Source organism: Mesoplodon densirostris, chromosome 16 (assembly GCF_025265405.1).
Source record: "Mesoplodon densirostris isolate mMesDen1 chromosome 16, mMesDen1 primary haplotype, whole genome shotgun sequence".
In the NCBI taxonomy this organism is placed as follows: domain Eukaryota; kingdom Metazoa; phylum Chordata; class Mammalia; order Artiodactyla; family Ziphiidae; genus Mesoplodon; species Mesoplodon densirostris.
In genome coordinates, this window is record NC_082676.1 from 54,317,799 (window position 1) to 54,345,641 (window position 27,843).

Below are 27,843 nucleotides of genomic sequence, written 5' to 3' on the forward strand. Positions count from 1 at the left end.
ATGTTGGGAAAGCCTGTTTCCTGTTCCTCAATAATAAGGGTGGTGTATTAGTTCCCTGAGGCTGCTGTAACAAATTACCACAAATTTGGTGGCTTAAAACAACAGGAATTTATTCTCTCATGGTTCTGGAGGCCAGAAGTCTGAAACCAAGGTGTGGGCAGGGTTGGTTTCTTCTGGGGGCTCTGAGGGAAAATCCATCCCAGGCCCCTCTCCCGGCTTCTGTGGCTGCCAGCAATCCTTGGCTTGTAGACGCATCACTACAAACTGCCTCCTTCTTTACGTTTCCTTCTGCCCTGTGCATCCTCTCTTCTCTCTGTTATCAGGTCACTTGTCATTGGATTTAGGGCTCACCAGTTTAATCTAAGGTGATCTCATTTAATTGCATCTGCAGGGATCTTTTTTCCAAATAAGGTCGCATTCACAGGTTCTGGATGGTCATGTCTTTGGGCGGCCACCAGTCAACCCACTACGGGTGGCTACTTCTATTTAGCACCTACTGGGCCAGGCCCCTGGTTTGCAACATCTCTCCTGATATAAACTTTATGAAACAGGTACTGCTGTTACCCTCTCCATTTTGCAGATGGGGAAACTGAGGCTCAGCAAGGTGAAGCTGGACTTCCTAACACTAGAGTGCATGCTTTCAACCACTGCCCCAGACTGCCAGCCCCTTGCTATCTGGGCAGCCCTCTCCGCTTTGCACTTTGCTGTCCGCCAGCTCTTGTGACCTGGGGGTGGTGACAATTCTTTTGTTATTTCTGTGACAGTGCTGTCTATACCAGAAAGCGCAAACCAGCAGTGCCTGGGCCCTCAAGAGAGATTGGCCTCCACAGCCATTAAAGTTGTTCATTTTATTTTTTATTTTATTTTTTGTTTTGTTTTTGGTTTTTTGTTTGTTTTTTGCAGTACGCGGGCCTCCCACCGCCGCGGCCTCTCCCGTTGCGGAGCACAGGCCCCGGACGCGCAGGCTCAGCGGCCACGGCTCACGGGCCCAGCCGCTCCGTGGCACGCGGGATCCCCCCAGACCGGGGCACGAACCCGCGCCCCCCGCACCGGCAGGCAGACCCCCAACCGCTGCGCCACCGGGGAAGCCCTAAAGTTGTTCATTTTAAACCTGGGTAGATTTCACATAAAAATCTGGGTTTCCATCAACTTTGGAAAAATCAGAAGCCTGGCAGCTCTGGGCTTGCCTCCCCCGTGGCCATGATTGGAGTAGCAACTCCCCCCTTTCATGTAGGGTTGTGGCCCCCATGAGTCCCCACAGTCCCCATCAATCTGCTTTGTTCATTTAGACCAGTGGTTCTCAGCTAGGGGTGAGTTGCCCCTGGGGGATGCTTGGCAATGTCTGGGGACATTTTTGGTTGTCACAACTTGGGAGAGGGTAGCACTACTGACATCTAGTGGTCAGAGACCAGGGATGTGGCTAAATAGCCTACAATGACGCATAGGATATCCCCACAACAAATTACCTGGGCCAAAATTTCACTAGTGCCCAGGTTGAGTGCCGAGGTTCACTGCTTACCCAGGCTCTGCAGGCATTCCAGCAATCCTAATTTAGACCTGCAGTTTAAGAACTGTGAGTATTGGTCTTGACAATTTACTAAACCCCTTTCATAGATGGTGGTAAAGAAACTGCTTCAGCTGTGCCCTATCAACAGAAGCTCTGTTCATCTTTTGGGTGTAGATTTTTGCAGTGGTGAATGGGAGCATATGGGTGGCTGATCTAGGCCTTTCTCCTCCTGAGCTGGACCAGGTGTGAGGACAGCTGTTGTAAAAGGTTGTCACCGCTCGTTTGGCCTAAGGAACCGGAGGAGGCTGGAATCTCTAGGTTTTGTTCTTGGAACACAGTGATTTCTTCTTGGAAATCCTGGGTGATTTGCACCGGAGTTAATCTAAAGCCACGCATTTGCATTAATCAATCCTCCCTCTATCCATCCAACCAACCAACCATCCATCCATCCATCCATCTATCCATCTTCCTCCATTTGTCTATTCATCAATCCATTGATTGATCTATCCATCTATTATCTATCCATTCATTGATCCATCTATCATGTTTTCCTTCCTTTCATCCATCCATCAATTCATCTTCCATCCCTTCCCATGTGTCTGAACACACCTGTGTAACTAGTACCTGTTATAACTAAGAGAACATGAATACCACCAGACCCCATGAAGCTCCATCTTGTTCCTTCTAGTAGCTTCCCCCAGTCAAGGATGACCACCATGCTGACTTCTAACAGCATAGTTTTGCCCATTCTTTTTTTTTTTTTTTTTTTTTTTGCGGTATGCGGGCCTCTCACTGTTGTGGCCTCCCCCATTGCGGAGCACAGGCTCCGGACGCGCAGGCTCCGGACGCACAGGCTCAGCGGCCATGGCTCACGGGCCCAGCCGCTCCGCGGCATATGGGATCCTCCCAGACCGGGGCACGAACCCGTATCCCCTGCATCGGCAGGCGGACTCTCAACCACTTGCGCCACCAGGGAGGCCCAGTTTTGCCCATTCTTGAACGTTCTGTAAAGGGGACTTATATGGTATATTCTTGTTTGCATTTGGAGTCCTTTGTTCAGCATTAGTATTTGTGAGATATACAGCAATTTTGTTGTTTGTAGTCAAAAATCATTCAGTCTCCTTGCTGTATAGAAGGGGTTGACAAACATTTTCTGTAAAGGGCCAGAGAGTAAATATTTTAGCCTTGGTGGGCCATACAATCTCCATGGCAATGGTTGAACTCTGCCATTAAGCATGCAAATTGCTATAGACAATATGTAAGTGAATGAGTGTGGCTGGGTTCCAATAAAACTTTATTTACAATGGCAGGCATTGGGCCGATTTGGTCCACTGGCTATAGATTGCCATCCCCTGCTGCATAGTATTCCACTGTAGGGCATGGTTTTTAGCAACCATCCAAAAATATTCTGCTCCTCCCAGCCAGGTTTTCTCCCCTCTTAGCAGGGAATTGGGGTGCTTTGGCTTTCTCCTAAAAGCTCAGAACTGAGTCTCTTTAGGGGAAAGATGTAGGCTGGCTCTGGGTCCTCAATGACCTTTAGACTCCAAACCTTGGTATTGGCACTTGTGTCTTATCTGTACTTCTCTCCTCACTTCAGCCATATTGAAGGTGGTGTCATCCGTCCTGCAACTTGGGAATATTGTCTTCAAGAAGGAAAGAAACACAGACCAGGCGTCCATGCCGGATAACACAGGTGCTTGCTGCTTTCTCATAATAACTGATGACTTTGGTGATGGGAGGGAAGGTCACATTGTCTTTGGTTAGTTTTCTGGATGAGGTTATCTGGGGCATTAACAAGAACTAGACTAGATTATTATCACTTAAATCTCTCTTTTTTCAAACTTTTCACTGCTTAAGATCCTATGTGGAAAGTTCTTGAGTCAGAGAGTGGGGGGAAAAGCTAAGTTTTGGATCAGACAGGATCCTTAAGGAGTGCCTCTTCTAAAAACCCCACGCTCATTTGTTTTATTAAACAAATATTTTTGAGCACCTGCTATATGCCGGGCACTGGGATACAGCAGGAAATGAGACAGGGACCACCCCATTTCTTATGGCATATACGGTCTTGTTGGGGAGACAGACCTCATGTTTCCCTGCAGATGGGATTGTCGGATAAAATAAAGGATGCTCCGTGAAACTTGAATTTCAGATAAACACTTTTGATAGTAAGTATGTTCTAGGCAATATTGGGGACATAATTATACTAAAAATTATTCATTGTTTATCTGAAATTCAAGTTTCACTCGGTGTCCTATGTATTTTTCCTCAATCTTGACAGCTCTACCTGCAAATAAGCAGTGTTTCGTGTTTTGAAAAGATGGCCTGGCTACCACCATGCTTGTTGGTGGCTGATGCAAAAGGATGACATAGGTTACCAGCGTGCTCACCTGTGGCCTCAACATCGCCGTCTCAGGCTGTATATTGGGTTGCTTTTCCAAGCTCCCAGTTTGACTGCCAGTAGTTTCTAATGTGTTACACTCCCAGATATAGCAAGTTAAAGGAATCCTCGCTCTGAGGAGAGACCCTCAGGGAAAGAGAAACCAAAAGAGCACCCTTGAAAAGAGATGGTAAAAAATCCTAAAACTACACTATTTATCATCCACCTCACATATCCAAACTATCGTGTATCACTAGTCTTCACGTTAAGGAAGCAGCTGATGGATTTTTTTTTTTTTTGGAGAAAAAGTTTTTATGCAGAACTACATGAATACAGCAAGAACCCACATGTTCACCATTCAGAATTGACATTTGTGAATATTTTCAAAATACATCTTTGTCTTTAGAATGAAGCAAAACATAGTATAGAGAAGACTGACATCTCTTATTCTCCCAACTGAGTCCCTGAACCTCCTGGCAACCACAATTATACTGTACCACATACCCTTCTGGTTTTATGTTTATAATTTCACACACATGTATCTGAACAGTATACGGTGTTGCTTTGTGAGTGTGTTTTTAATTTACATGAATGATATCACTCTGTAGGCATCATTCTGCAACTTTTTTTTTTTTACTCTGTACTCACAACTGTCTAGATCAGGGTTTCCTAAGAGTAGCATCCCCTAGTGTGACAACCAAAAATGTCTCCAGATATTGCCAATGTCCCATGGGAGCAAAATCATCCCTAGCTGAGAACCACTGGTCTAGAGAGAAAGAAAAAGCCAGGTCATTGCTTTAACTGCTATTTGGTATTCCATCTTATAAAAATACTGTGATATATTTGTTTGCTCCCTATGAATAGACATTTAAGTTGTTTCCAATATTTTTTCCACTACATACGCTGCAACATATATCTTGGAATGGTGGAACAAATGCTTATTGAATTTAACTATATGTCAGGTTCATACCTACCTCATTTAATCCCATTGACAACCCAACAAGGTACCAAATAGCTGACCCTTTTTGTAAGCAAGAGTCTGGGAAGCTAAGTAGCTTTTCCAAAATCACATGGCTAGGAAGTGGGAAAGGAGCAAGGATTTGAACCTAGTTCTGACCCTAAGCCCCCAGTTGGGGCCCACCTCCAACCCAGCCCCATCATTGCCTCTTTTAGCCAAACACTGGGGCTGAGGTCACTAATGACAGCAGTTTTTAGGACTCTTTCTTGCTATGTTCACTATCATGCTCCTTCTCACCAAGGAAAAACCAGTGTATTCACAGATCGGAAATATCCCATGTTATGTGCCTTCTTTTCCAAGCCTGCACTTTTGTGATACACTTAATATGCTTCTTTTCTCCATCCAGCTGCTCAGAAAGTTTGCCACCTCATGGGAATTAATGTGACAGATTTCACCAGATCCATCCTGACCCCACGTATCAAAGTCGGGCGGGATGTGGTACAGAAAGCTCAGACAAAAGAACAGGTAAATGATGCATTTGCCATTTATTCCTGCACTTGTCATTTATTCCTGCAGAATCTTCCATCCATCCACCCCTCTAGCCATTCATCCATCCATCCATCCATCCATCCACCCATCCACCCATCCATCCATCCATCTGTCCATCCATCCATGCATCTGTTACCTAACCAAACTTGGGTCCACTCACCAGCCACACAGCAAAGCCAATTTGCTGACACTGAGTTGTGGTGAAGGAAAGTACAGGGTTTATTGCAGGTGCCCAATGAGGAGAATGGGCAGCTCATGCTCAAAAGACCTGAACTCCCTGGTGGCTGTCAGGGAAGGGCTTTAAAAGGCAACATTTGGGGTCAGGGTTGCAGGGGGCATGACTTTCTTCAGATTGGTTGGTGGTGAGGTAACAGGGTGGTGTTCCAGGAATCTTAATCATGGACCTTCTGCTTCCAACCAGTCTGGGGTCTATGCACTTGTGTATGTAGTCACCATCCTCCACCTGGGTGGGGGTCTTAGTTCCTGCAGAACAACTCAAAGACTGTATCAGATTCAGATTGTTATGTGTATCCCTTGAGGAGGAGCTAGGACTCTGTTTTATCCCTGCACTATTGTTTCTTGACTGCTTTTCCTTTGTTTCTGCATTCCCTCACTTCCCTAATTAGTAACTCCTTGAATCTGCTCTTTGGAAATCAGGGAAGGCTTAGGAGCCCTTTTTCTACAAACAAGAAACAGGGGACATGAAGGGGCTTTTGTATCTGTCAAGGCCCCACAGGGTCCTGCTCAGTTTTGGCCCCCATCCCCACTCCAACCCTGAGTGGAACAGGTACAGTACGAGAAAGGGAATAAAATTTTGGATAGAGAGATTAATCATAAACTCGGCAGAGGAACTCGGTTTTAGGGGGACTTGGTTTCATATCCATCCATCCACCCATCCATCTTTGTATCCCTCATCTATCCAATACTAGAATAATCAAAGTCCTATGTCAGGTTTTGAAGATACAACACTGACTGCATAAGAACAGCAGAGTTCCTCACTCCTGACCTCATCTTGAGCTCTTAATTGAAGGTACGAGGTCTGAACTAATTTTTGGAAATGACTGTATACCCTTTCTAGAGGCAGGACTGACTGCCTCTAAATGATCGCTGGGATGGAGCAGCCTCCACTTTGTTCCAGGTCCCTCTGACAGGAAGTGATTATTATTCTCATTGTCATTCCTAGGTCTGACCACTCCATCCCTCATTGCTGGTATAGTTTCCTTTTCTTTGTTTATTTTTTAAGGACTGATTATAGGTAGAGGGAAAATAAAAATCCAGGACCACCAGCCAGGCTCATGTGAAAACACAGCCCATTGGGAGTAACCATGTCCTCTCACTCCCCTGCAGGCAGACTTTGCAGTAGAGGCTCTGGCCAAGGCCACTTATGAGCGCCTTTTCCGCTGGATACTCACCCGCGTGAACAAAGCCCTGGACAAGACTCACCGGCAAGGGGCTTCGTTCCTGGGGATCCTGGACATCGCTGGATTTGAGATCTTTGAGGTACAGCTTGGCAGGCTCACGACAGATATGGTCTTGGTTCTCTGGAAATTAGCTTCCACTTGGAGAAATCACTATTTTGGAGAAAGGCAGGTGGCTACTATAGGGTGGGAAACTGTCTAGTTAAGGTTAAATCCTTGAGAGTGTAAGAGACAGAAATCCAATGGGGAACGTATTGGTTTCTGAAACTGAGGCCAGAGGTGCAGCTGGATCCAACAGGAAGGACCTGAACTCCTGCCATCTCCCTCTCTCCGCCATCCTCCACCTTGGCTCTATTCTCAAGCAGGCTCTCCCCTCATGGTGGCAAGATGGCTGCCACCGCTCCAGACTGCCTCTCAGTTCCAACCAGTTCCAATTCTTTCCAACAGTTCCATCCAAAGTCTTGGAATTGAGTCTCATTGACTCCTACCTGAGTTGGGCCACATGTCACCTCAGAGCCAAGCACTGTTTTTCAGGTCTTTCAGTACTTCATGGAATGTAACATGGCTCCTGGCTTCCACTCCCATGGGTTGGAAGGAAGTTCTCAGTGAAAGGGAAGATGTTGAGATTGACAGATATTCCAAAACATATCTACTGTGGAATTACTCCCTCTTTGAGCCTCAGTTTCCACATCTGCAAAATGGGGTGATGAAATACCTTACACAGTTATTCTATCCATAAATCATTGTGCAGTTGGAGACAAGCATCCTTAAAACCACGTGTGTCCTTAAAACCATGTGACATGAGAATAAGTAACTTTTGCCAGCCCTCATGAACCCTGGGCAGCCTTCATTGGGGCCTGAGACCTCTCTGGGTGCTGAAATGGCACAGCAGGCTTGTGGAAAGTGTGTCCGGTGTGGGGCTTTCTCCAGCACGGAGCTTCTCCGGGGCCCCAAGTCCTCTGACTTGTACCGTGATGCTCACGGGGCCTCCCCTGGTGTCATGTGCTTAGGTGAACTCATTCGAGCAGCTGTGCATCAACTACACCAACGAGAAGCTGCAGCAGCTCTTCAACCACACCATGTTCATCCTGGAGCAGGAGGAGTACCAGCGTGAGGGCATTGAATGGAACTTCATCGACTTCGGGCTGGACCTGCAGCCATGCATCGAGCTCATCGAGCGGCCGGTAAGGCCCCACCTCACACTCGCACGCAGCCGGCACGCGGACCCTGCACTCTCTCCATGGGGCACAGCTTCCCCCATCACTGAGTGCCGAAAGCCTGTAAACTGGATCTTTGTGAACTAAGTCACATTGTCCCTTAACCCACATTTTCATATCAACGGTATTTCTTTTTTTATTCCTCCCCTCTCCTCCCCTCCCCACCACGTCCATCCCTCCCCTTCCCATCTCTCCCAGTCATTCATTCCCAAAGGCAAGGATCTTGGTTTTTTTCACTGACCCATCCCAAACTCCTAGAACCATGCACATAGTAGGTACACAACAAATAATTATTGAATGACCATTTACTGAGCACCTACTATGTGCTGGGCCCTCTCTTTAGGGGCTGGGGATGTAACAATGAATGAGATGGATGCAGTCCCTGCCCTCCTGGAAGAGCGGATAATGAAACCAAACAAAAGAAGCAACTAAAATCCCTGATAAGGCCAACGTGGAGAGTGGTTTAGGAATGCCTGCTTTGGACAGAATAGTCAGGAAAGGCTTCTCTGATCTGAGTCCAAAAAGTGAAGGCCATTCCAGCAAAGCAAATGGCATGTGCAGATTTGGCGGTGCTCCCGACGCCTTAGTTTAAAGTGTCTCAGCCACAGAGAAGCACTTTACTCAAAGGAACCCTTAGGTGAATTTATACGTAAAGGAATGCATTCCTTTGCTAGAACTCTTTGTGATGTTGTGTGTGTCCTGCCCACGAGGGGGCAGCAGCAAACATGTTCTGTTGGGACTGGCCCTTCCATCCCTCGTGCTGGTCCACTGGGCGCATAATTCTTTGAGGATAGATTGGGGGAGCGGGGGTGGAGGGCATAAATCCACCTTTATATGTAGGTAGATACAGTAATGGAGCCTATGCATGTGTTTGGGTGACCAGCTCTTCCTGGTAAGCCTGAGGCTTGGGCACCCTTGCTATGGTCTGCCCTGCTTGTCTTCCACAGAACAACCCTCCAGGTGTGCTGGCCCTGCTGGATGAGGAGTGCTGGTTCCCCAAAGCCACAGACAAGTCCTTTGTGGAGAAGTTGTGCTCGGAGCAGGGCAGCCACCCCAAGTTTCAGAAGCCCAAGCAACTCAAGGACAAAACTGAATTCTCTATCATCCACTATGCCGGGAAGGTACCAGCTGAATGTCCCAGGGGTCTCTCTGTCCCAGGGGACCCAGGCAGGATGCTCAGAGTAGGAGCAACTTGCGAATGGCCGAACCCAAAGACATCTGGTATAAATCAAATCCCAACCAAGTCTTATACATGATTTGTCTAAGCATCAGTAAGGGACAAGATATAGAGATATAACACATAACAGAAAGGCTAAGGTATATATAATACATGTATATTAGGGATATAGAATATATAATATAGTGGAGAGGCTAATATATATGTTGTATATTATATACATATATGAGATTATATAATATAATATATTAGAGAGGCTATTGTATACAGCTATTATATTAGCCTCTCTAATATACTCCAACCTCGGTGGCCAGGCAATTCTTTCTTGTATAGACTCTAAATCCTTCCTGCTACAAGTTAAGCCCAACAGGAAGGGCCAACTGGAATGGGGTGACCAATAAACCCACTTTTGAGTCCAACAGGAATCTCTTTATCATGCCCTTGGGTTTGCCATTGCCAGCCTGTGCCACCCAGGGAAATCTGTGATGGCTGTCTTCTTCCTTCTTCCTCCTCCTCCGCCTCTGTTATCATTGTCATCATCATGTCATAGCTCTTAATGTACAGGACCTTCCCCTATGGCTCCTGAGGGTCCTGGATAATGTAGAAAAGACATAGCTCAGTCTGACTTGCAGAATCTTAAGAGTATTTTATTGACTCCCCAGTATCTTCACTGCATCATGAGAACAAGCAATGCCCTAAACCAGGGATTGGCGAACTACAGCCCAGGTGCCAAACCCAGCCCACGGCCTATTTTTGTAAATAAAGTTTTATTAGTACACAGTTAAGATCATGCCTGGCTATCACCATTAACAACCCACATCCTGTAATAGCCCACCAGAGCTATTTTATCAGTTCCTTCCATTTCATAGTCAAAATAATAAAATTTAAAAGAGGTCCCCAAATTTAATTTAAAAACCAGATTGTTGTCAAGCCTTCACTGGATGAGAGGGGAACTTTGGGTGTGAGGGGAGGGTATTCACCACCAGCGAAGCTCCACACCTTTCGGAAATCACAGGCATCGTGCTGGGCTCTGGAAAAGGGAGGCTGCCAGAGGAGTCTTACTAGGAGAAGGCAAGGATAGAGACGAGGCCTTCCTAGCAAAGGCTACCATGGCTGATGACCTACTGTGCGCAGAGACCTTTAAAGTTCTGACCTATTGGTCTCTTCATTCATGTTTGTGGATTCCCATCATGGCAACCACTGTTTCCTCTCTGACCTTGGAAGATCCGGGAGGGAAACAGGAGGACTGGAGCCCTGCCCTTAGTTCATAACTGAAGCAGGAGCACCTGACCAGTGGGGTGGTCCTTGGCAGGTGGACTACAATGCAAATGCCTGGCTGACCAAGAATATGGACCCGCTGAATGACAACGTGACTTCCCTCCTCAATGCCTCCTCGGACAAGTTTGTGGCCGACCTGTGGAAGGACGGTAAGGCCCTGCCTGCTGGAGCAGGAGGACTGAACTCCCTCCAGCCCCTTCCAGCTGCCCCTGATTCCCACACCTGCTCCCAGGAGGGGCGGGCCTGTGTGCAGTGGGGGAGAGGGCAGTGTTGGCAGGTGCTAATGATGTCTGACTGACACATTCAACAAATTCCTGAGCCCCTCAACCCCACGCCTGGACCCCAGGGAGAAGGTCCTGAGTCAGGGTTCAGGCACTGATGGAGGAAATATCCTAGAAGGCATGTTGGGTCAGAGAGCCCCTTCTGGAGTCAGAAAGACTTAACTGAATTCTCTTCTCTGCCATGTACCAGCTGTGTGATCTTGGACAAGTCACTTGACTTCCTTAAGCTTCCCTGTCCTCATTGCTAAAACCAGAAAAATAATAATAATCCCCTACCTCCCCTAAGATTATTGTGAGGGTAAAATTAGATCAGTGGGGCCAAGCTTGACCGTGGATCAGGATCTCCTGGAAAGCTTGTTAAAACTCAGATGATCGCTGGGCCTTCTCACCGGGATGGGGCCTGAGAATTTGTATTTCTAACAAGTTCCTGGGTGGTGCTGATGCTGCTGGTTTGGGGACCACACTTCGGTTCCCTTTAAGAATTAGAGAATAGATAATCCAGGTGAAGTACTTAGCACCTGCTGGCCCATAGTAGGGACTTAGTACATATTGGCTGCTGCAATGACTATTAGGGGTGGTGGGCTTTACTGCTTTTGTTCCTGGACCTCGGTGCCCACAGCAGATTTCACTCTTGACACAGAGCCTGTGGGCCTAGGGCCTACAGGACTGGTTGCCCTTGCTTTAGGCATGGGGTTCAGTTCTGCCAACATTTCCTGTGTGTCAAGGCCCTGGGATGGGGTAACAGCATCTCAACCTGAGTCATACCTCACACCTAGGACTCATGATGAACTCAGCAAGTCCTTCCTTCAAGGAGCCACAGTCTTGTGGGAGAGGCAGACAAACAAAGACATTATTACATGGAGCCTAGTTGAGCACAAGGAGCAGAAATGGTGGGATCTAATGCCAGTGGGGTTGAACCCCACAACACCATCAACCAGCTGGATACAATTGACTATACCTATAGTCTGTGTTGTCCAACAGCAGAACACATATCCTTCTCAAGCTCATGTGGAACATTCACCAAGATGGACCCTAAAACACACCTTAACAAATTGAAAAGAATAGAAATCATACAATGTCTGCTCTTAGACCACAGTGGAATTGAACTAGAAATAACAGAAAGATAACTGAAAAATCTGAAAATATGTGGAGGTTAAATAACACACTTCTAAATAACACAATGGGTCAAAGAAATTTGTTCTTTGACCCATTGTGTTATTTAGAAGTGTGTTGTCGTGTGTTAATTTTCTCAAGGGAAATTTTAAAATATGTTGAACCAAATGAAAATGAAAACACTACTTATTAAAATTTGTGGGATACAGCAAAAGCTGTGCTTTGAGGGAAATTTATAGCAATGCCAGGATTGGGCTTGGTATGTGCAGCACCCGCTGTGCCAGTAGGAGTCTCTCATTCCATTCTGAAAGAAAAAGAGTCTTGGTGGTGATAATAGTAATAATAATAATAATACCACCACCCACTCTTTGTTGCTTTGTTGAGCACTTACCAAAGTGCCAGATTCCTATGTTGTAGTGTTTGCTATGTCTTCTACCCAGAATATTCCTTCTCTTGATATCTACCTGACTACTTCTTTTTGGTCTCTACTCAAAAATATCAGTTTATCAGAGAGACACCCCCATCACACTAAGAGATCACCCCCATCACTCCCAACCCACCTTAACCCTGCTTTATCTTTCTAAGCACACCTTCACCACCCAAAATATTATATACCTACATGTGTGATCATTGTCTTCTCCTTCTATTAGAATATCCATTGAATATGAGCTGGGGTCAGGGGGACACAGGGTCTGTGTTTTGTTCACGTCTGTATGCCCAGGGCCTGACATACAGTAGGCTCTCAATAAATATTTGTTGGTGGATGAAGGATTGAAGGCAGGCAGGGAAGTAAGCACTTCGCATGCATTATTCGCTTATTCCTGCCCTAGGAGGTAGATGCTGTCATCAACTCCATTTCATAGAAGGAGAAACTGAGGCACAAAATGACGCTAGGCCAAGGCAGTGGCAAAAGCAGGATTTACTCCCACATCTCTGTGACAATGTCAGAGAGAATTTGTTCTTTCTGTCACTCAGGAGCTCTCAGGGTCTCAGAAATAGATAATATAGTACTTGGAAAGCAAAGCCCCCTGTGCCTCCATTTACCTGCCTCTAGAGGGAAGGTGTTGGCTGGCAGAGGACAGAATGGGGAATGGTGCCCACAAGGGAGCAGGGGACCTGAGGTCTCAACCTTCCAGGCTGGTCCCCTGGCCTGCTGTGGAGGTTCAGGTTCCCTGGGTGGGCCGACATCACCCTTCATGTGCCCACAGTGGACCGCATCGTGGGCCTGGACCAGATGGCCAAGATGACGGAGAGCTCGCTGCCCAGTGCCTCCAAGACCAAGAAGGGCATGTTCCGCACCGTGGGGCAGCTGTACAAGGAGCAGCTGGTGAAGCTGATGACCACGCTGCGGAATACCACCCCCAACTTCGTGCGCTGCATCATCCCCAACCATGAGAAGAGGGTGAGGCTACCACTCGGCTCTTGGGGGGTCAGAAAGTCCCCCCGGGACATCATCAGGGTCTGTGGAGAAAGGGAAGGCAGACCGGGGTACAAGGGCCGGAGGAAAGCTTGACCACCACCCCATCACCCTGAGGGCTCCATCTGATATGGGTAGGAGGCGCTCATTTCCCAGCCTGGAGGCAAAAGAAGGCAAGGGAGGAAAGGCAAATGCACCTGGGGACTTTGAGCCCTGGAGTGGCTGCACAGGGTATCAGATCCCTCATTCGTCCATTATTCCAGCTAATAATTACTGAGCTCCACTTGTGCCAGGAGCTGGGGATACGGTGCTGGATAAGTTATTGTCCTTGCCTGCAGGTTTCTTATAATCTAGGGCAGGGGTGCTTTAGCTGGGGGCAATCGTGTGCCCTCCCTCCCCTGCAGGGGAGATTTGGCCATGTCCGGAGACATTTTTAATGGGGAGGGCGCAGTTACTGGCATCCAATGCATAGAAGCCAGGGATGCTGCTAAACATCCTCCAGTGTGCAGGGCAGTCCCCCACCACAGAGAATTATCCAGCCCAAGATGTCAGTATTGCTGAGGTTGTGGGAGAGGTAGACAGCTGATACCCATGATGTTACCTGGGTAAATTTTGAGAACACCAAAGAGCCGGGGCTCCCACTTGAGACTCAGGGCTCAGAGAAAGCTTCTTAGAGAATGGGAAGTTGGTGATGCTGAGAGCAGCGTGGGAAGGGCATCCTAGGCAGAGGGACCAGAATAAGCAAAAGTGTGGAGGTGAGAAATGAAGGGTCTGGGCAAGGAAACGCTAGGTGGGTCATTTTGTGGACGTGTGATGGTGTGAGGCAGGGATTGGGAAGAGCTGAGGCTGGAACTGTGGGTGGGGCTCGATTGTGGAGTTCCTGTGGGTGGACCAGAGCTTGGCCTTCCTTCTGTAGGATGCCATCGGGGGCTTTTAAAAGCAGGGGTATGTCATGATCAGATTCACATTTTAGAAACCAAATAAGGGGATAAGAGAGTCAGGATGGGGTGGGAAGATAGTATGAGGCTGTTGTGATCATTGGGACAGGAGAAGATGGTGGTGAGTAGATGGCAGTGACAATGGTAGTGGAGAGAAGTGTGTAGATGGGGAGATATTTGGGAGGTAGGAGCCGTAGAACTGGTGATGGACAGGAAGTGAGGGAGGGAGAAGTGACGAGGAGGAAGCCCCAGGTGATGCTAGTGCCACCAAGTACGAGAGATGGCACCAGAACCCTCAGCTGAGCTCTCACCTGGTGCCCCGTGATCCCCCATGACCTGGCGAGGTGGGTCACCAGGCCTGAGATTTGGGGCTTGCTGCTCCCCGCGGCCCCGGCGGCCCACTGCCCTTTGCGTCTTTGCAGTCCGGAAAGCTGGACGCCTTTCTGGTGCTGGAGCAGCTGCGGTGCAACGGCGTCTTGGAAGGCATCCGAATCTGCCGCCAGGGATTCCCTAACAGGATCGTCTTCCAGGAGTTCCGCCAACGGTGAGCCCACCGGGGCCGGGCACGGGTGGGGCAGCGGGTGGGACGGGAGTGAGCAGGCTGGGTGGAGGGGTAGATGGACGACAGAGATGCACTCGGTCGGTGACTCCTGCCCTGTGTCTCAAGCTATGAGATCCTGGCCGCAAACGCCATTCCCAAAGGCTTCATGGACGGGAAGCAGGCCTGCATTCTGATGGTGAGCCCAGCCCCAGCCCTGCCCCAGAAATCCAACTGCAGACCTCCTGGCCTCGGGTGGCACTTCCCGCAGCTGCTCCGGGTGGGACCCTACTTAAACACACTTAACCCCTGGCCAAGTGGCATAGCCGAGAACGGGGACTCTCATCCTCCTTCCTTCTGCAGATCAAAGCCCTAGAACTCGACCCCAACTTGTACAGGATTGGGCAGAGCAAAATCTTCTTCCGAACTGGCGTCCTGGCCCACCTAGAAGAGGAGCGGGACTTAAAGATCACCGACGTCATCATGGCTTTCCAGGCGATGTGTCGTGGCTACCTGGCCAGAAAGTAAAGACCCACGCGCTATCGCCTCCCTGCAAACACAGACCAGAAAGACAAAATTTCAGGGGACTTTCTGGCCTCATGTTCTGATTTTCTGATTCTAAGAGGCCATCTGCTCTAAGATGCATCATTGATTGAATGGCAGCCTTCTCTTGGGGGAGAGAAATGCTACCACTTTAAATATATGCACTAGTTATAAGGGCAGGGCAGGAAGGGGTTAAGACCATGGGCTCTGGAGAGTTAGACGTGGGTTCTCATCCTGGCTCCCCTACTTATTTGCTGAAGAACCTTGGGAAGGTTACTCTACCTCTCTGAGCCTCAGGAAAATGAGCATAATCATTCCTGCCTCATAAACTTCTTTTAATGAGGGGTCAATGAAATACTGCATGAAAAGTGTTGAGAACAGCAGCTGGCTATCATTTCAGAAGTGTGAGAATATGATAAAGTGTCTGAGGAAAGAGTATTTGTGTCTATACCCCTATGTCCAAGTGGGACTCATAAGGCAAAGTCATAGAAGGTCTGATGCCCCCTCTGTTTTGGGAATCCTGGGGGCTGGGTGAGGGCTGCGGTTCCTCCATGAAACTCACACCCCAAACAGGACACAGGGGCTGGCAGAGTAGCTCTTGTCCAGGGCATATGTCTTCAGGAGGTACGGACCATGCACTCATCTGCAGAGCCCTGACTGTGTCAAGCTGATTCATTGTCAAGTAGACCCAGGATGGTCAACGCCAGATCTGGGGAGCTCTTGGTCCAGGGACAGACCTAAACTGTTAACTTTCATAACTAATTTCTCTGTTGCCACCCCTCCCACCTCCAGACTGACTGGGGCAATTTTATTCTTCAAATTCACCCACGTCCAAGATGGCAGCCGCAATGGCAGCCGCGCAGAGGCGAGAGGATGGTGCTCACTGTTCTGTGGTTTCTCAAACCCAGTAGCCTTAAGTAGGAAGAGTGCTGGTTCTGTGTCAGGTCTGGGATTTTAAATTATCTGAGGAAAGGATAGGTTTGTCAGACACTCAGCTTTGGGGAAGATGTGGCACAGCTGAGGGTGTAGGACATCCCTCAGGAATGGTGTAGCATAGACCAATTTCCTAGGTGTTGTCAGGACCACAGATCTGAATCCAGGGCATTTTGTGAGCCTTGGGTCTTCCTTGTCCACCGAGAAAGGCTCTGGCCTCCAGATGGTATACTTTTGCTGATGCTCAGAGCTTCCTGGAGAATCTGGGCTGGAGAGAATGGGGGACGTCCTTGTACAAGTCACTAAATCACAAGCCAAACAGAAGCGTCCTGCCTTCGGGATGCTGCGGGGCGGGATGCCGTGACCACACAGTGAGGTGTGTGTTGAGCCGAGCAGGTCTTCTCACAGCTCCCCTTCCCTCTCGCCAGGGCTTTTGCCAAGAGGCAGCAGCAGCTGACGGCCATGAAGGTGATTCAGAGGAACTGCGCCGCCTACCTCAAGCTGCGGAACTGGCAGTGGTGGCGGCTCTTCACCAAAGTGCGTGCCTCCTTCTCCCAACCCCCCACCCCTCCCAGTCCTGGGTCTTCACTTGGACGCTGTCCATGTGGGACTGGAGGTGACTGACAGCAGGTGTGCAACTGAGGGCTCGAAACCAAACCTTGCCCTTTGGCGATTCTCCGGGCCTGAGAAAGGCCCCCTCTTTGGCACGTGGGTTACAGCCATGACCTTAACCCAGATGCAGAGCATTTCCATCCCCGCAAGGATCTCACCTATTGCCCCTTTAGAGCCCCACCCACTTCCCTCCATAACCCCAGCAAGCACGAATCTGTTGTCCATCTCTATAATTTTGTCATCTCAAGGATGTTCTATAAACGGGGTCCTTCAGTATGTCACCTTTTGAGATGGGCTTTTGTCACGAAGTATCATTCTCTGGAGGTCCCTCCGTCCGGCTTGTTGTGTGTATCCATTGTTTTTTTCTCTGGGTACAACTTGGTCTTGCAGCATCGCTGGCTGTCATGAGCCAATCGTGCAAAGACTTGCTCTGTAGAGACAGACGTGGCTTTCTCTTAGGTGCCCTTGAGTGTGTAAAGTGGGCACAAACCTTTTTCAATGAGCAAGTAGGTATTGTGGAACTACTGTGCACCAGACACGTGCAAGGTGCTAGGGATGCCCTGGCCTCATGAATATTCTAGTTGAGTGGGGAAGCAGATGGGGTCAGCACAGGAACCAATGCCCATGGCAGACTGGGGTCAGCGCAGAAAGGAAGCCACAGTGTGTCTGACGGGCTCCCCTAGTGCCAGGCAGGGCTTGAACACAGGAGTTAGGAGTGAGCTTGGAAGAGCAGTGAGGGGAAGCTGCTCTGGGAAATGTTCATCCCCCCTGACCCAACTTCTAGAAAACTCTTCTCAGAAAACCATCTGAAATCAAGAAAATCAAGAATGAAGGGCATTCATTTACAAGAGCAACATTTCAATGCCCAGCCCTGGCAGACTGACTCACACCAGCTCATCCATCAATGGGATATTTTTCAACCACTAAAAATGATGGTTATCTAAAAATCAAGTTGTAAAGCTGATGGGACAGCATGGGGTGATAATTATCTTGTAGTTTTTAGTAATAAAAGCAGCAAGTAGGGAATTCCCTGGCGGTCTAGTGGTTAGGACTCCACGCTTTCACTGCCAGGCACCTGGGTTCAATCCCTGGTGGGTGAACTAAGATCCCACAAGCCGTGCAGCACAGCCAAAAAAAAAAAAGCAGCATGTTAACACTGGGCAGCGTGATCTCAGGTATATTTTTTTAATGTGTGGGACAATGCTGAGAATGGGAGGTAGGATGTAGGGGATTTTTCTTTCCTTTTCTCTTTGGAGGGAAACATATCAGTTTGTCGGCAGCAGTTCTCTCTCAGGATGGGACTAAATGGGGGGAGGGGAGACTTTCTCCTTTCACTTTGCACCTTTTCCCATTGCTCTAATTTAGGATTTTTCAATCTCAGCACTGCTGATATTTTGGGATGGATAATTCTGTGTCAGGGGGGCTGTCCTGAGCATTCTAGAATGTTGGGCAGCATCCCTGGCCTATACCCACTAGATGCCAGTAGCATTCCCCACCCCAGTTGTGACAGCTAAAACTGTCCCCAGAAATGCCAAATATCCCATTAGGATCTGCAAGTGGGGTAAAATTGTCCCTTGCTGAGAACCACTGATTTATTTATTACGAGAGTGTTTCCCTTGTGCCACAAAAGCAAGTGACGGGCTGACCCTGTGTGTGCAGGTGAAGCCCCTGCTGCAGGTGACGAGGCAGGAGGAGGAGATGCAGGCCAAGGAGGATGAGCTGCAGAAGACCAAGGAGAGGCAGCAGAAGGCAGAACGCGAGCTCCAGGAGCTGGGGCAGAAACACACGCAGGTACCAGGGTGGGAGCCCGGCTGGGGCTGTGGAGGGCAGGACGCCTGCTCCCGTGGGGCTCACGGGCCGTCTCCCCACCCTCTGCATGCAGCTGACCGAGGAGAAGAACCTGCTTCAGGAGCAGCTGCAGGCAGAGACGGAGCTGTACGCGGAGGCCGAGGAGATGCGGGTCCGGCTGGCAGCCAAGAAGCAGGAGCTGGAGGAGATCCTGCATGAGATGGAGGCCCGCCTGGAGGAGGAGGAAGACCGGGGCCAGCAGCTGCAGACAGAACGGAAGAAGATGGCCCAGCAGATGCTGGTAAGGCACTGCAGGGGCAGCCCTCGGGGGGTACGAAATCCCTTGACCCTCACGGCAGGCCTGTGAGGTGCATCTGATGTTGTATGTCCCTTTTGGACAGAGAGAGAGACTAAGGCTCGGAGAGAAACCGCCACCTGCCCACCCAGGTCTCCTTGGAAGCCTGCTCAGTTCTACTGCCTTGCCTTTCATGTGCAAACACCTTGCCTCCTAATAGCAACCCTGGGTGAGGGGTAATTGTAAGCTATTGTTGCAGAACCAAAACACCCCAAAACTTAGCAGCTTGGAAATAACAAACGTTTATCTCACACAGTCGTGACTCTTGAGAGTGGCTTAGCTGGGTGATTCTGGCTTAGAGCCTCGCACAAGGCTGCAGTCATGATGTCAGCCTGGGCTGCAGCATCTGAAGGCTGGACTAGGGCTGGAGGACTCACTTGCACATGGCTCACTCACACAACTGTAGGCAGGAGGCCTCCGTTCCTCACTATGTGGGCTTCTCCATAGGGCTGCTTGAGCGCCCTCACAACGTGGCGGCTGGCTTTCCCCAGATGGAGTGAATGAAGAGAGAACAGGGAGGAAGCTGCAAAGCCTTTTATAGCCCAATCTCTGACTTAGACACTCCATCACTTCCTCTTGATATTATTTGTTAGAAGCAAGTCACTAAGTCCAGCTGACACTCAAGGGGAGGAGAATTAGGCTCCACCTCTTGAAGGGAAGAGTATCAAAGAATTTATGGACATATTTTTAAACCACCATGGTATCTACTATCCCCATTTTACAGAGGAGGAGGCTGAGGCTCCACAAAGAGAAGTGGCTTACCCAAACCTTTTCTTTGTGATGAAAGGAGATGGCAGAGCCCTGCAGGGGGCCATCAGGCTAAGCCTCTGTATCCACGAGTCCCCAGAGCTCCGGGAGAGTGACTTTGTTTTAAGCAAGGCTGTGATTCTTTTCCTTCCCCCACAAAGGACCTGGAAGAACAGCTGGAGGAAGAGGAAGCTGCCAGGCAGAAGCTACAACTTGAGAAGGTCACGGCTGAGGCCAAGATCAAGAAACTGGAGGATGATATTCTGGTCATGGATGATCAGAACAATAAACTGTCAAAAGTGAGTGGGGCTGAGCGTCTTTGATAAAATGACAGGCTCATGAGGGCTGAGGACTCCAGATGCCTTCCCTTTTTAGCCAGAGACAAGGTATTGAAGGCCAAGCAAGTAGTTACCTCCAGCATTGATGTGGCGGCCTTGTGACTGCTGTCTGGATGCAGGTGTGCCATGGATGGGGTCCCCGGTGGTCCCACCAGCACCAGGGCTGCCACAGAGCAAGTCTCAGAAACACCAAGACCAATGGAACCCCCAAGTTGTACAAGGGTGGGCGGGCAATGTGCTTGGGATTCAGGGGCCCCTCTCACATTCTCACCGTCCATTTGCAGTTGGTAATAGGGGAACCAGTCGTCCTGGGACTGAAGGGTTTCTGGGATGTGAGACTTTCAGCCCTGAAGCCAGAAACGTCCCAGTGCAAACCAGGATGACTAGGTCACCCTAGTCAGTAACCACTAAGCAGCCCCACTGAGGCGGACTACCTTTAGTCCTTTGAGCTGGGCACTGACTGCAAGCCAGTCCGTGTCAGGTGCAGGGCACACACAGTGGAGGAGGACCCTGTCCTCGTAGGGCTTATATCCTAGTGAGGCAGCAAGTAGATAATCATACACGCAAACGTTAATTGCCATTGTGATCAGGACTCTGAAGGAGGTGTTCACCATCTTATAAGACCAGAGCACTAGGGGATGGGGTGTGGGATTCAGGGGAGGCTTCCTGGAGGAAGTGACATTTAAGTGGAAACCTGAAGAGTGAGAAGCAGTTAGAAGGAGAGGGGGTGGAGGCACATTCCAGGCAGATGGTCCCATCTGTACAAGAGCCCTGAGGCTGGGAGGAGCTGGCCTGTGGTAGGAAAGGAAAGAGGGGCCCCCTGGCTGGGACATGAAGTTGAGAGGTGGAGGGGCCTGAGATGAGGAGTAGTCAATCTTTGGAAATTATTATTGTTAAGGAACTTCTCTTTCCCCACTGAAAACTCTAGGTAGCATTTGGTTATAATGTGGGCTTTCCTTTCAACTGTTTATCTGGAAATTACTAACAGTGAAATGTAGACCCTGGAGAAAAGGAAAAAATGAATGATATTTCTTTTTCTTTCCCCCCAAAGGAGCGAAAACTCCTTGAAGAGAGGATTAGTGACTTAACAACAAATCTTGCAGAAGAGGAAGAAAAAGCCAAGAATCTTACCAAGCTGAAAAATAAGCACGAATCTATGATTTCAGAACTGGAAGGTAAAACGGCTACCCAGTGATGGGTTTTTTTTGTTTTTTAAAAAATTATATATATATTTATTTATGGCTGCATTGGGTCTTCGTTGCTGCGTGCGGGCTTTCTCTAGTTGCAGCGAGCGGAGGCTACTCTTCGTTGTGGTGCGCGGGCTTCTCATTGCAGTGGCTTCTCTTGTTGTGGAGCATGGGCTCTATAGCGCAGGCTCAGTAGTTGTGGCACACGGGCTTAGTTACTCAGCGGCATGTGGGATCTTCTCGAACCAGGGCTCGAACCCGCGTCCCCTGCATTGGCAGGCGGATTCTTAACCACCGCGCCACCAGGGAAGTCCCCCAGTGATGTTTTGTTTGTTTGTTTGTTTTGCGGTACGCGGGCCTCTCACTGTTGTGGCCTCTCCCGTTGCGGAGCACAGGCTCCGGATGCGCAGGCTCAGCGGCCATGGCTCACGGGCCCAGTTGCTCCGCGGCATGTGGGATCTTCCCGGACCGAGGCACGAACCCGCGTCCCCTGCATCGGCAGGCGGACTCTCAATCACTGCGCCACCAGGGAAGCCCCCCAGTGATGTTTTGAGTGGACATTTTAAAAGTAGGAATATCAGACAGGAAATTTGAGAATGGAGGATTATTGCAGGAAAGGGACAACCCTATCCAGCTGCCTGCTCACCCTTAGTGAACACACACATTAATTCCAGAAGGTGCTTGTCACCAGGACTGACTTTCCTTCCACAAGACAGTGGTGCCGGCGGGACAGTTACCAGTGGGGGGATGTGTGTGTGTGAATTTCCTCCATGTGAAATGCCTGAGCAGAAAGGCTCGTCCTCCAGGGGTCTCTCTGGTAGTGTCCACCTCCTGAGGGGCCCTGGCTTTGTTGTAGTGCGGCTGAAGAAGGAGGAGAAGAGCCGGCAGGAGCTGGAGAAGCTGAAGAGGAAGCTGGAGGGCGAGGCCAGCGACTTCCACGAGCAGATAGCCGACCTGCAGGCACAGATCGCTGAGCTCAAGATGCAGCTGGCCAAGAAGGAGGAGGAGCTGCAGGCGGCCCTGGGCAGGTAGCGAGGCTGGCGGGGCAGGTCCAGTGTGTGCTGGTGCCCTGAGGGCCACTGCCGATCTGCGGGGGCCTCGGTCTTCCTCTTCCTCCTACAGGCAGGCCTCCATCTCATGCTAGGTGGCCCAGGCCAGGCTTTCCGGATGCCTTCCAGTCCTGCTGGCACCTTCAGAACTTTGCCTTTGACTTTCTTCTCTTCCCTCCAAACTCCTCCTCTCTTCTCCCACTGTGTCTGCCTCTTGGGTGCCCAGCCTTTGTCGTCTACACCCCAGTTCTGGATTTCTGGTTGTGCACAGAGTCTGTTCTGTTGGCACCGCAAACACCACGTGTCTGAGGCTGGGAGGACCCTCCTGTCCCCTGCCCCCTCCTTCTGAGGTCCTTCTTTTTGCGAATGTGTCTCCTCCCTAGCTTTTACCCTCCTTCTTGTCCCACGCACAGCGTGCAGCAGTCCTCAGAGTCTGCCCGTCCCCTGAGATGTGTCCCACACCCTTTCCTCTGTGCCCCCTTCTCCCAGCTCTGAGCTGGATTCCCTCTAACGGCTTCCCCCTGGGGGTATTACAGCAGCAACAACTAATGGGTATTAGCCTGCTCGCTGTATGCTAAGTTCTGCTCAAGCAGTATCTTTGTAGACACTTGGCCAGGTATGCGGCTGTTGCCTCCATTCACTGAGGAGGAAGCTGAGCCAGGGGAGGTGAAGGGACATGTGACAGTCACCCAGCTTTTGAGAGACAGGCTGGGATCCATTTTCTGATTGATCCCCTGGCCAGCTCTCCCTCAGCCCGTTTGTGCCATGTGACAGTGCTAGGGTGATGGGCCGCCTTGTGCCTTCCCTCCTGAGGGTCCCTTTCCAACCATTGTGGGCAAAACCAGAGGCAGCTCCACAGTGGTCAGGAGGGAGCTCCCTTCCGTGCCATTCAGGCAAGGCTCCCCATGTCCCACACTGACCCACAGTCACTGCCTCCCCCGGTTTTAACATCCCCCCCACCCCACCCCCAATCAGTGCCTGGCCAAGAGCTTTGCATGTAGCAGAACTCAGACGCTAAGCAGATGGAAGAAAGAATAAACCAGTAGTTGCCAGGGAGGAATAATTGTCTGACATTCAGACAGCATCTATTAGGCTCCTAATGTAGACAAGGCACCTTGCTAGTCTGGGACAGCGCTTTGTATTGTCTATATCTCCCTGTCTCTGCCTCTCTCTCTCACGCACACACACACACGCACAGCATGACCTGTTTTTTTACATCTGCCCTTGGAAACCACGTTTCTGCATAAGCCTCCAAACCGTCCAGCATGGCAAGAAGTGGTCTGCTGTGTTTCGGGACATGAATGAAACATGTTTTGATATGTATGGAACCCAAAAGGCTGGTTCCATAAAGCCATCTTTGGCCACATTGTGGGATGGATAGCAGGGGGCTCAGGACCCCAGGGTCTTAATTCTGGGGATCCGTCCCCGGCAGGCTTGATGATGAAATCACTCAGAAGAACAACGCCCTGAAGAAGATCCGGGAGCTGGAGGGTCACATCTCAGACCTCCAGGAGGACCTGGACTCAGAACGGGCCGCGAGGAGCAAAGCTGAGAAGCAGAAGCGGGACCTTGGGGAGGAGCTGGAGGCGCTGAAGACGGAGCTGGAGGACACGCTGGACAGCACGGCCACCCAACAGGAGCTCAGGTGAGGGGCCCCCGCCCCACTGATGCAACGGCTGGTGGAGAGGGGCAAACCCGAGCAGATCCTGGGTCATGGGGCTCCTCAGGCCCTATGCTTATCGGCCTGATTGTATTTTGCTTTAACTAATATAAGCATGCTTATTTTTAATCTTATTTTGCATCACAGTCAGAAGATATACTCAATTAGAGAATGATTTGAAAACTGTAGGAAAGTAGATACCAAAAGCATCACCCCCAGTCCCACCACAGTTAACAGTTTGGGGGATTTCATTCCTGTCTTTTCCTGTGTGTGTCTAAGTTTTGTGTTAAATTTTCAAAATAATATTTATTAGATTGGTCTCTGATTAAAGAGTCACTGCAGGCTAACAGCCAACAACAACAACAAAACAAACACAAAAACAAAACCCACCATAAGAACAGGTCACCTGCCAGATAATGAAAGTCACTGCCTGACTATAGTGAAACTAGGTCGCTTATTCATTCAACAAATACACAAATGTGCTTTGAGTGCACCCTGTATCAAGCACTAACATGGAGATTTATTTCCCACATTTTGGGTTTTGTGCTGCATCACTTACCTGGGCCTAGAAGCCAGCACAATGTTCTCCATTCCCACTGGCCCAGTGCAATGGCTCAAAGCATGGGCATAGAGTCAGACTGTTTGGGTTCAAATTCTTGTCCTATCACACAATGGTTTCAACAGCTTGGGCAAGCTGCTTACTCTTTCTTAGCTTTAGTTTCCTTATCTATAAAATAGAAATGATAATATTCTTGCCTCTGAATATTATATGAGATGACATATACCCAGAACTTAGGTCAGGGCCTGGCATATTGTGCATGCTCAGTAAATAAGAGCTAATGTTAATATTTACGGAACAGTTTGCAGTTCACTTTGCATTCCTCCAACAATATCATGTGCTGTATTTTGTGTATTTGTTTGCCAGCCCTGGGAGGTTCTGGGAAGGTAGCATGCTCCTCGTTTTGAGGAAATTCCAGGTCCAGGGAGGTTAGGTGACTCCCCCAAGGTCACACAGCTAGGGAGGGGTGATGATGAAGACCATAGCTCCAGGTCCCAGGAGAGCGCTCGTTCTTCTGCACAGTACTGTCTGAGGTGAACCGCTGTCTCCTCCACCGCCAGCCACTGTGTTCTTCCTGTCCAGGGCCAAGAGGGAGCAGGAGGTGACAATCCTGAAGAAGGCCCTGGATGAGGAGACCCGGTCCCACGAGGCCCAGGTGCAGGAGATGAGGCAGAAGCACACACAGGCCGTGGAGGAGCTCACTGAGCAGCTGGAGCAGTTCAAGAGGGTGAGTTGCGATGCTTTTTTCGTGACAACAAAATATCAAGAACGATATGTCAACAGCTTCAAATAACTACATATCAGTGTCTATACTGAGACCAGTAACAAGCTACAACGATTCGAATGAGAGTGATGGCAGCCAGCATTTATTAAGTGCTTACTGTATATTATGCTGATTAATCTTTACAACCACCCACTGGGATAGGTACAATGAAGCTCATTTTACACATGAAGGAACTGAGGTCCAGAGCACCTAGAGGTCACACAGCTAGTCAGCGAGAGTCCAAGCAGTCTGGCTATGGACCCACTTCTTAGCCTCTCTAGGGTAGGGTCTACTATACACTGCCCTTATGGATAAGCAAAGTTTGGCAAAACTTCTGGGAAGGTAACAACACTGAGAACCTTCTAGCCATCTTCATTTCTCTGCACATCAGAAGACTATCATTATTTGATTTGAGTAGCAAGACAGCTCTCCCTGGTGTAGTTTTTTTTTTTTTTTTTTAAATTTTGGCTGCGTTGGGTCTCGTTGCTGCGCGGGCCTTCTCTAGTTGCGGTGAGCGGGGGCTACTCTTCGTTGTGGTGTGCGGCCTTCTCATTGCGATGGCTTCTCTTGTTGCAGAGCATGGGCTCTGTCTAGGCTCATGGGCTCTAGAGCGCAGGCTCAGTAGTTGTGGTGCATGGGCTTAGTTGCTCCATGGCATGTGGGATCTTCCCGGACCAGGGCTCCAACCCATGTCCCCTGCATTGGCAGGCGGATTCTTAGCCAGTGCGCCACCAGGGAAGTCCCCTGGTGTAGTTTGAGAATGGCTAGATCTAATCTTTCTTTTTCCCATGGTTGGCTACTTGGGGTATATGGGACTTGAGACAGTTAAATAGCTCTACTCTGAATGCTTCATGTCGGGAACTTTCTCTCCCTTTGGAGAATTTCCTTGTATTTCATTCCCAGGAGGGAATTTTTTTAGCTTACGACATCCTGCCAGGTTGCTTCCCTAAGAGTCTGAATTATACCATCCTCAGCGCTACAGCTTCCCCCCTGCACTTTCTAGATTAAATGGCTGTTGTGTTACCTAAAAATCGTTGGAGTTTGCATTTGTTTCTATGGCCAAAGTAAATGTTCTTCTATGAGCTGGTTCACCACGGGTTCTATCAGAATCTCAGAATTTTCCTGTACATTTAAATAACGCCAGCAATCCCTCATACAGCACTGATTACATGCCACTGTTCCAATGTTTTACGGACACTGACTCATTTAATTTCACCCGTGACCTTTGCTAAAATGCAGATCTCCAGGCCCCACGCTGAAACTCACTGTGCCAGGCTGAACACCCCTCACTCCAAATGGAGAAAAGGACGCCTGTTCATGTCCCCTTGTCACTTGTCACATGGGGTCTGAATATGAATCTTTAGCGTTCTGTCCGTTCTTTGTATGTGTTGGATAAATAAGACCTTGCTAATTTTATCTACATGTATTTCCCCTTTTAATTGTTTTCCTTTTTTTATGTTCAGAAGTTATTTTTTTATTGTGATAGAATCTGAACCCAAATGGGCTCTTCCCACCTTCTGAAACAGTAAGCCCTCCAGACAGTAGTAAGGTGTATGTGTCCCTCTTACTCTGTGTTTGGAAGAGTGGGGCCTGGAAAGGTAACTGACCAGCGCCAAGCCAGGTGGCAGTCAGAGGTGAGCAGGGGCTGGAAGCCACACCCCAGATTCACAGCCTGGCCTCTTTGGAAAGCCTCAGTTGTTCACGCCACCAGCAGACAGCATCCACATCTGACCTGTATAAGAAAGAAGAGGCTGGGAACGCCTGTCCACCATCTCAGGAGCGTTGAAAAAGAGGACTATTTTACCTCTAGCAACTTTTCAGATTGTTGGGAAAAACTTGTAACATCATTCCTATCTTGAATCCCCTTACATGTGTATAGTGTTGCCACCATTCTGGGAAAAAGGTTTTTGGGGAGCCCAGATCCCGTGAGGTCCCCCAGGGTCCTTGCTCATCAATCTGCACTGTTACCCTAAGAGGCACTTTGTCCCTGTCTGAGGTCCCACCAGCTCTTAGTCACACCTGGAGCAGAGGAATGGTTTCTGAGGCTGCCTGGACACTGCACAGCACCTTCCTGGGGGCTGAGGGTGAGCCCACTGTTGCTTCCTCTGCTCTTGGGACCCACACTTCTCTCTTGCTTCTTTCCTCCTCCCTACAGCCCTGGGAGAAGGGCCCTCCCTTCTTCTGCTTTCTCCCAAAATACTTTTTTTCTTGGAGAAACTCATGCACCTACATGAGCTAGTTAGATAAAATAACATTCTCTAAACTTTCACAGAAATGGCAGTGTACATTCAATGATAAACTTGATGGACAATAGGGAATGGTGGGGACTGGGGCCAAGTGGAGTGTGACTGCCCTATTTACAGGGCTGGCTGCTATTGCAGATCCAGCTGATTGTTACCCTGGAGGAAGGCAAGACCTCTGTTTCCAGATCTTTAGTTTGTTTTTTTGAAAGTCAGACTTACAGAGGTATATGCAGCAAAATGCACCAATTTTACATGTATAGTTCAATAATTTTGACAAATGTATTCACTAGTGTAACAA

General features: G+C 49.2%; 1 protein-coding gene across 5 annotated transcripts in view; it reads left to right on the forward strand.

Annotated features, from left to right (window-relative positions):
• Positions 1–27,843, forward strand: part of MYH11 (myosin heavy chain 11) — a 110,076-nt gene that overhangs the window by 64,708 nt on the left and 17,525 nt on the right. For 4 of the 5 annotated variants that reach the window (XM_060078192.1, XM_060078191.1, XM_060078195.1 and 1 more), the window contains 18 exons: positions 3,105–3,200; positions 5,249–5,367; positions 6,739–6,891; positions 7,820–7,993; positions 8,974–9,147; positions 10,516–10,630; positions 13,084–13,277; positions 14,653–14,774; positions 14,898–14,967; positions 15,132–15,292; positions 16,673–16,781; positions 18,516–18,647; positions 18,739–18,945; positions 19,908–20,045; positions 21,136–21,259; positions 22,128–22,299; positions 23,753–23,965; positions 25,122–25,266. In XM_060078192.1, coding sequence (XP_059934175.1) covers positions 3,105–3,200; positions 5,249–5,367; positions 6,739–6,891; positions 7,820–7,993; positions 8,974–9,147; positions 10,516–10,630; positions 13,084–13,277; positions 14,653–14,774; positions 14,898–14,967; positions 15,132–15,292; positions 16,673–16,781; positions 18,516–18,647; positions 18,739–18,945; positions 19,908–20,045; positions 21,136–21,259; positions 22,128–22,299; positions 23,753–23,965; positions 25,122–25,266 — 2,618 coding nt within the window. Of the gene's footprint in view, positions 1–3,104; positions 3,201–5,248; positions 5,368–6,738; positions 6,892–7,819; positions 7,994–8,973; positions 9,148–10,515; positions 10,715–13,065; positions 13,278–14,652; positions 14,775–14,897; positions 14,968–15,131; positions 15,293–16,672; positions 16,782–18,515; positions 18,648–18,738; positions 18,946–19,907; positions 20,046–21,135; positions 21,260–22,127; positions 22,300–23,752; positions 23,966–25,121; positions 25,267–27,843 lie in introns of all 5 variants that reach the window. The other variant, XM_060078193.1, reaches the window with a different exon arrangement.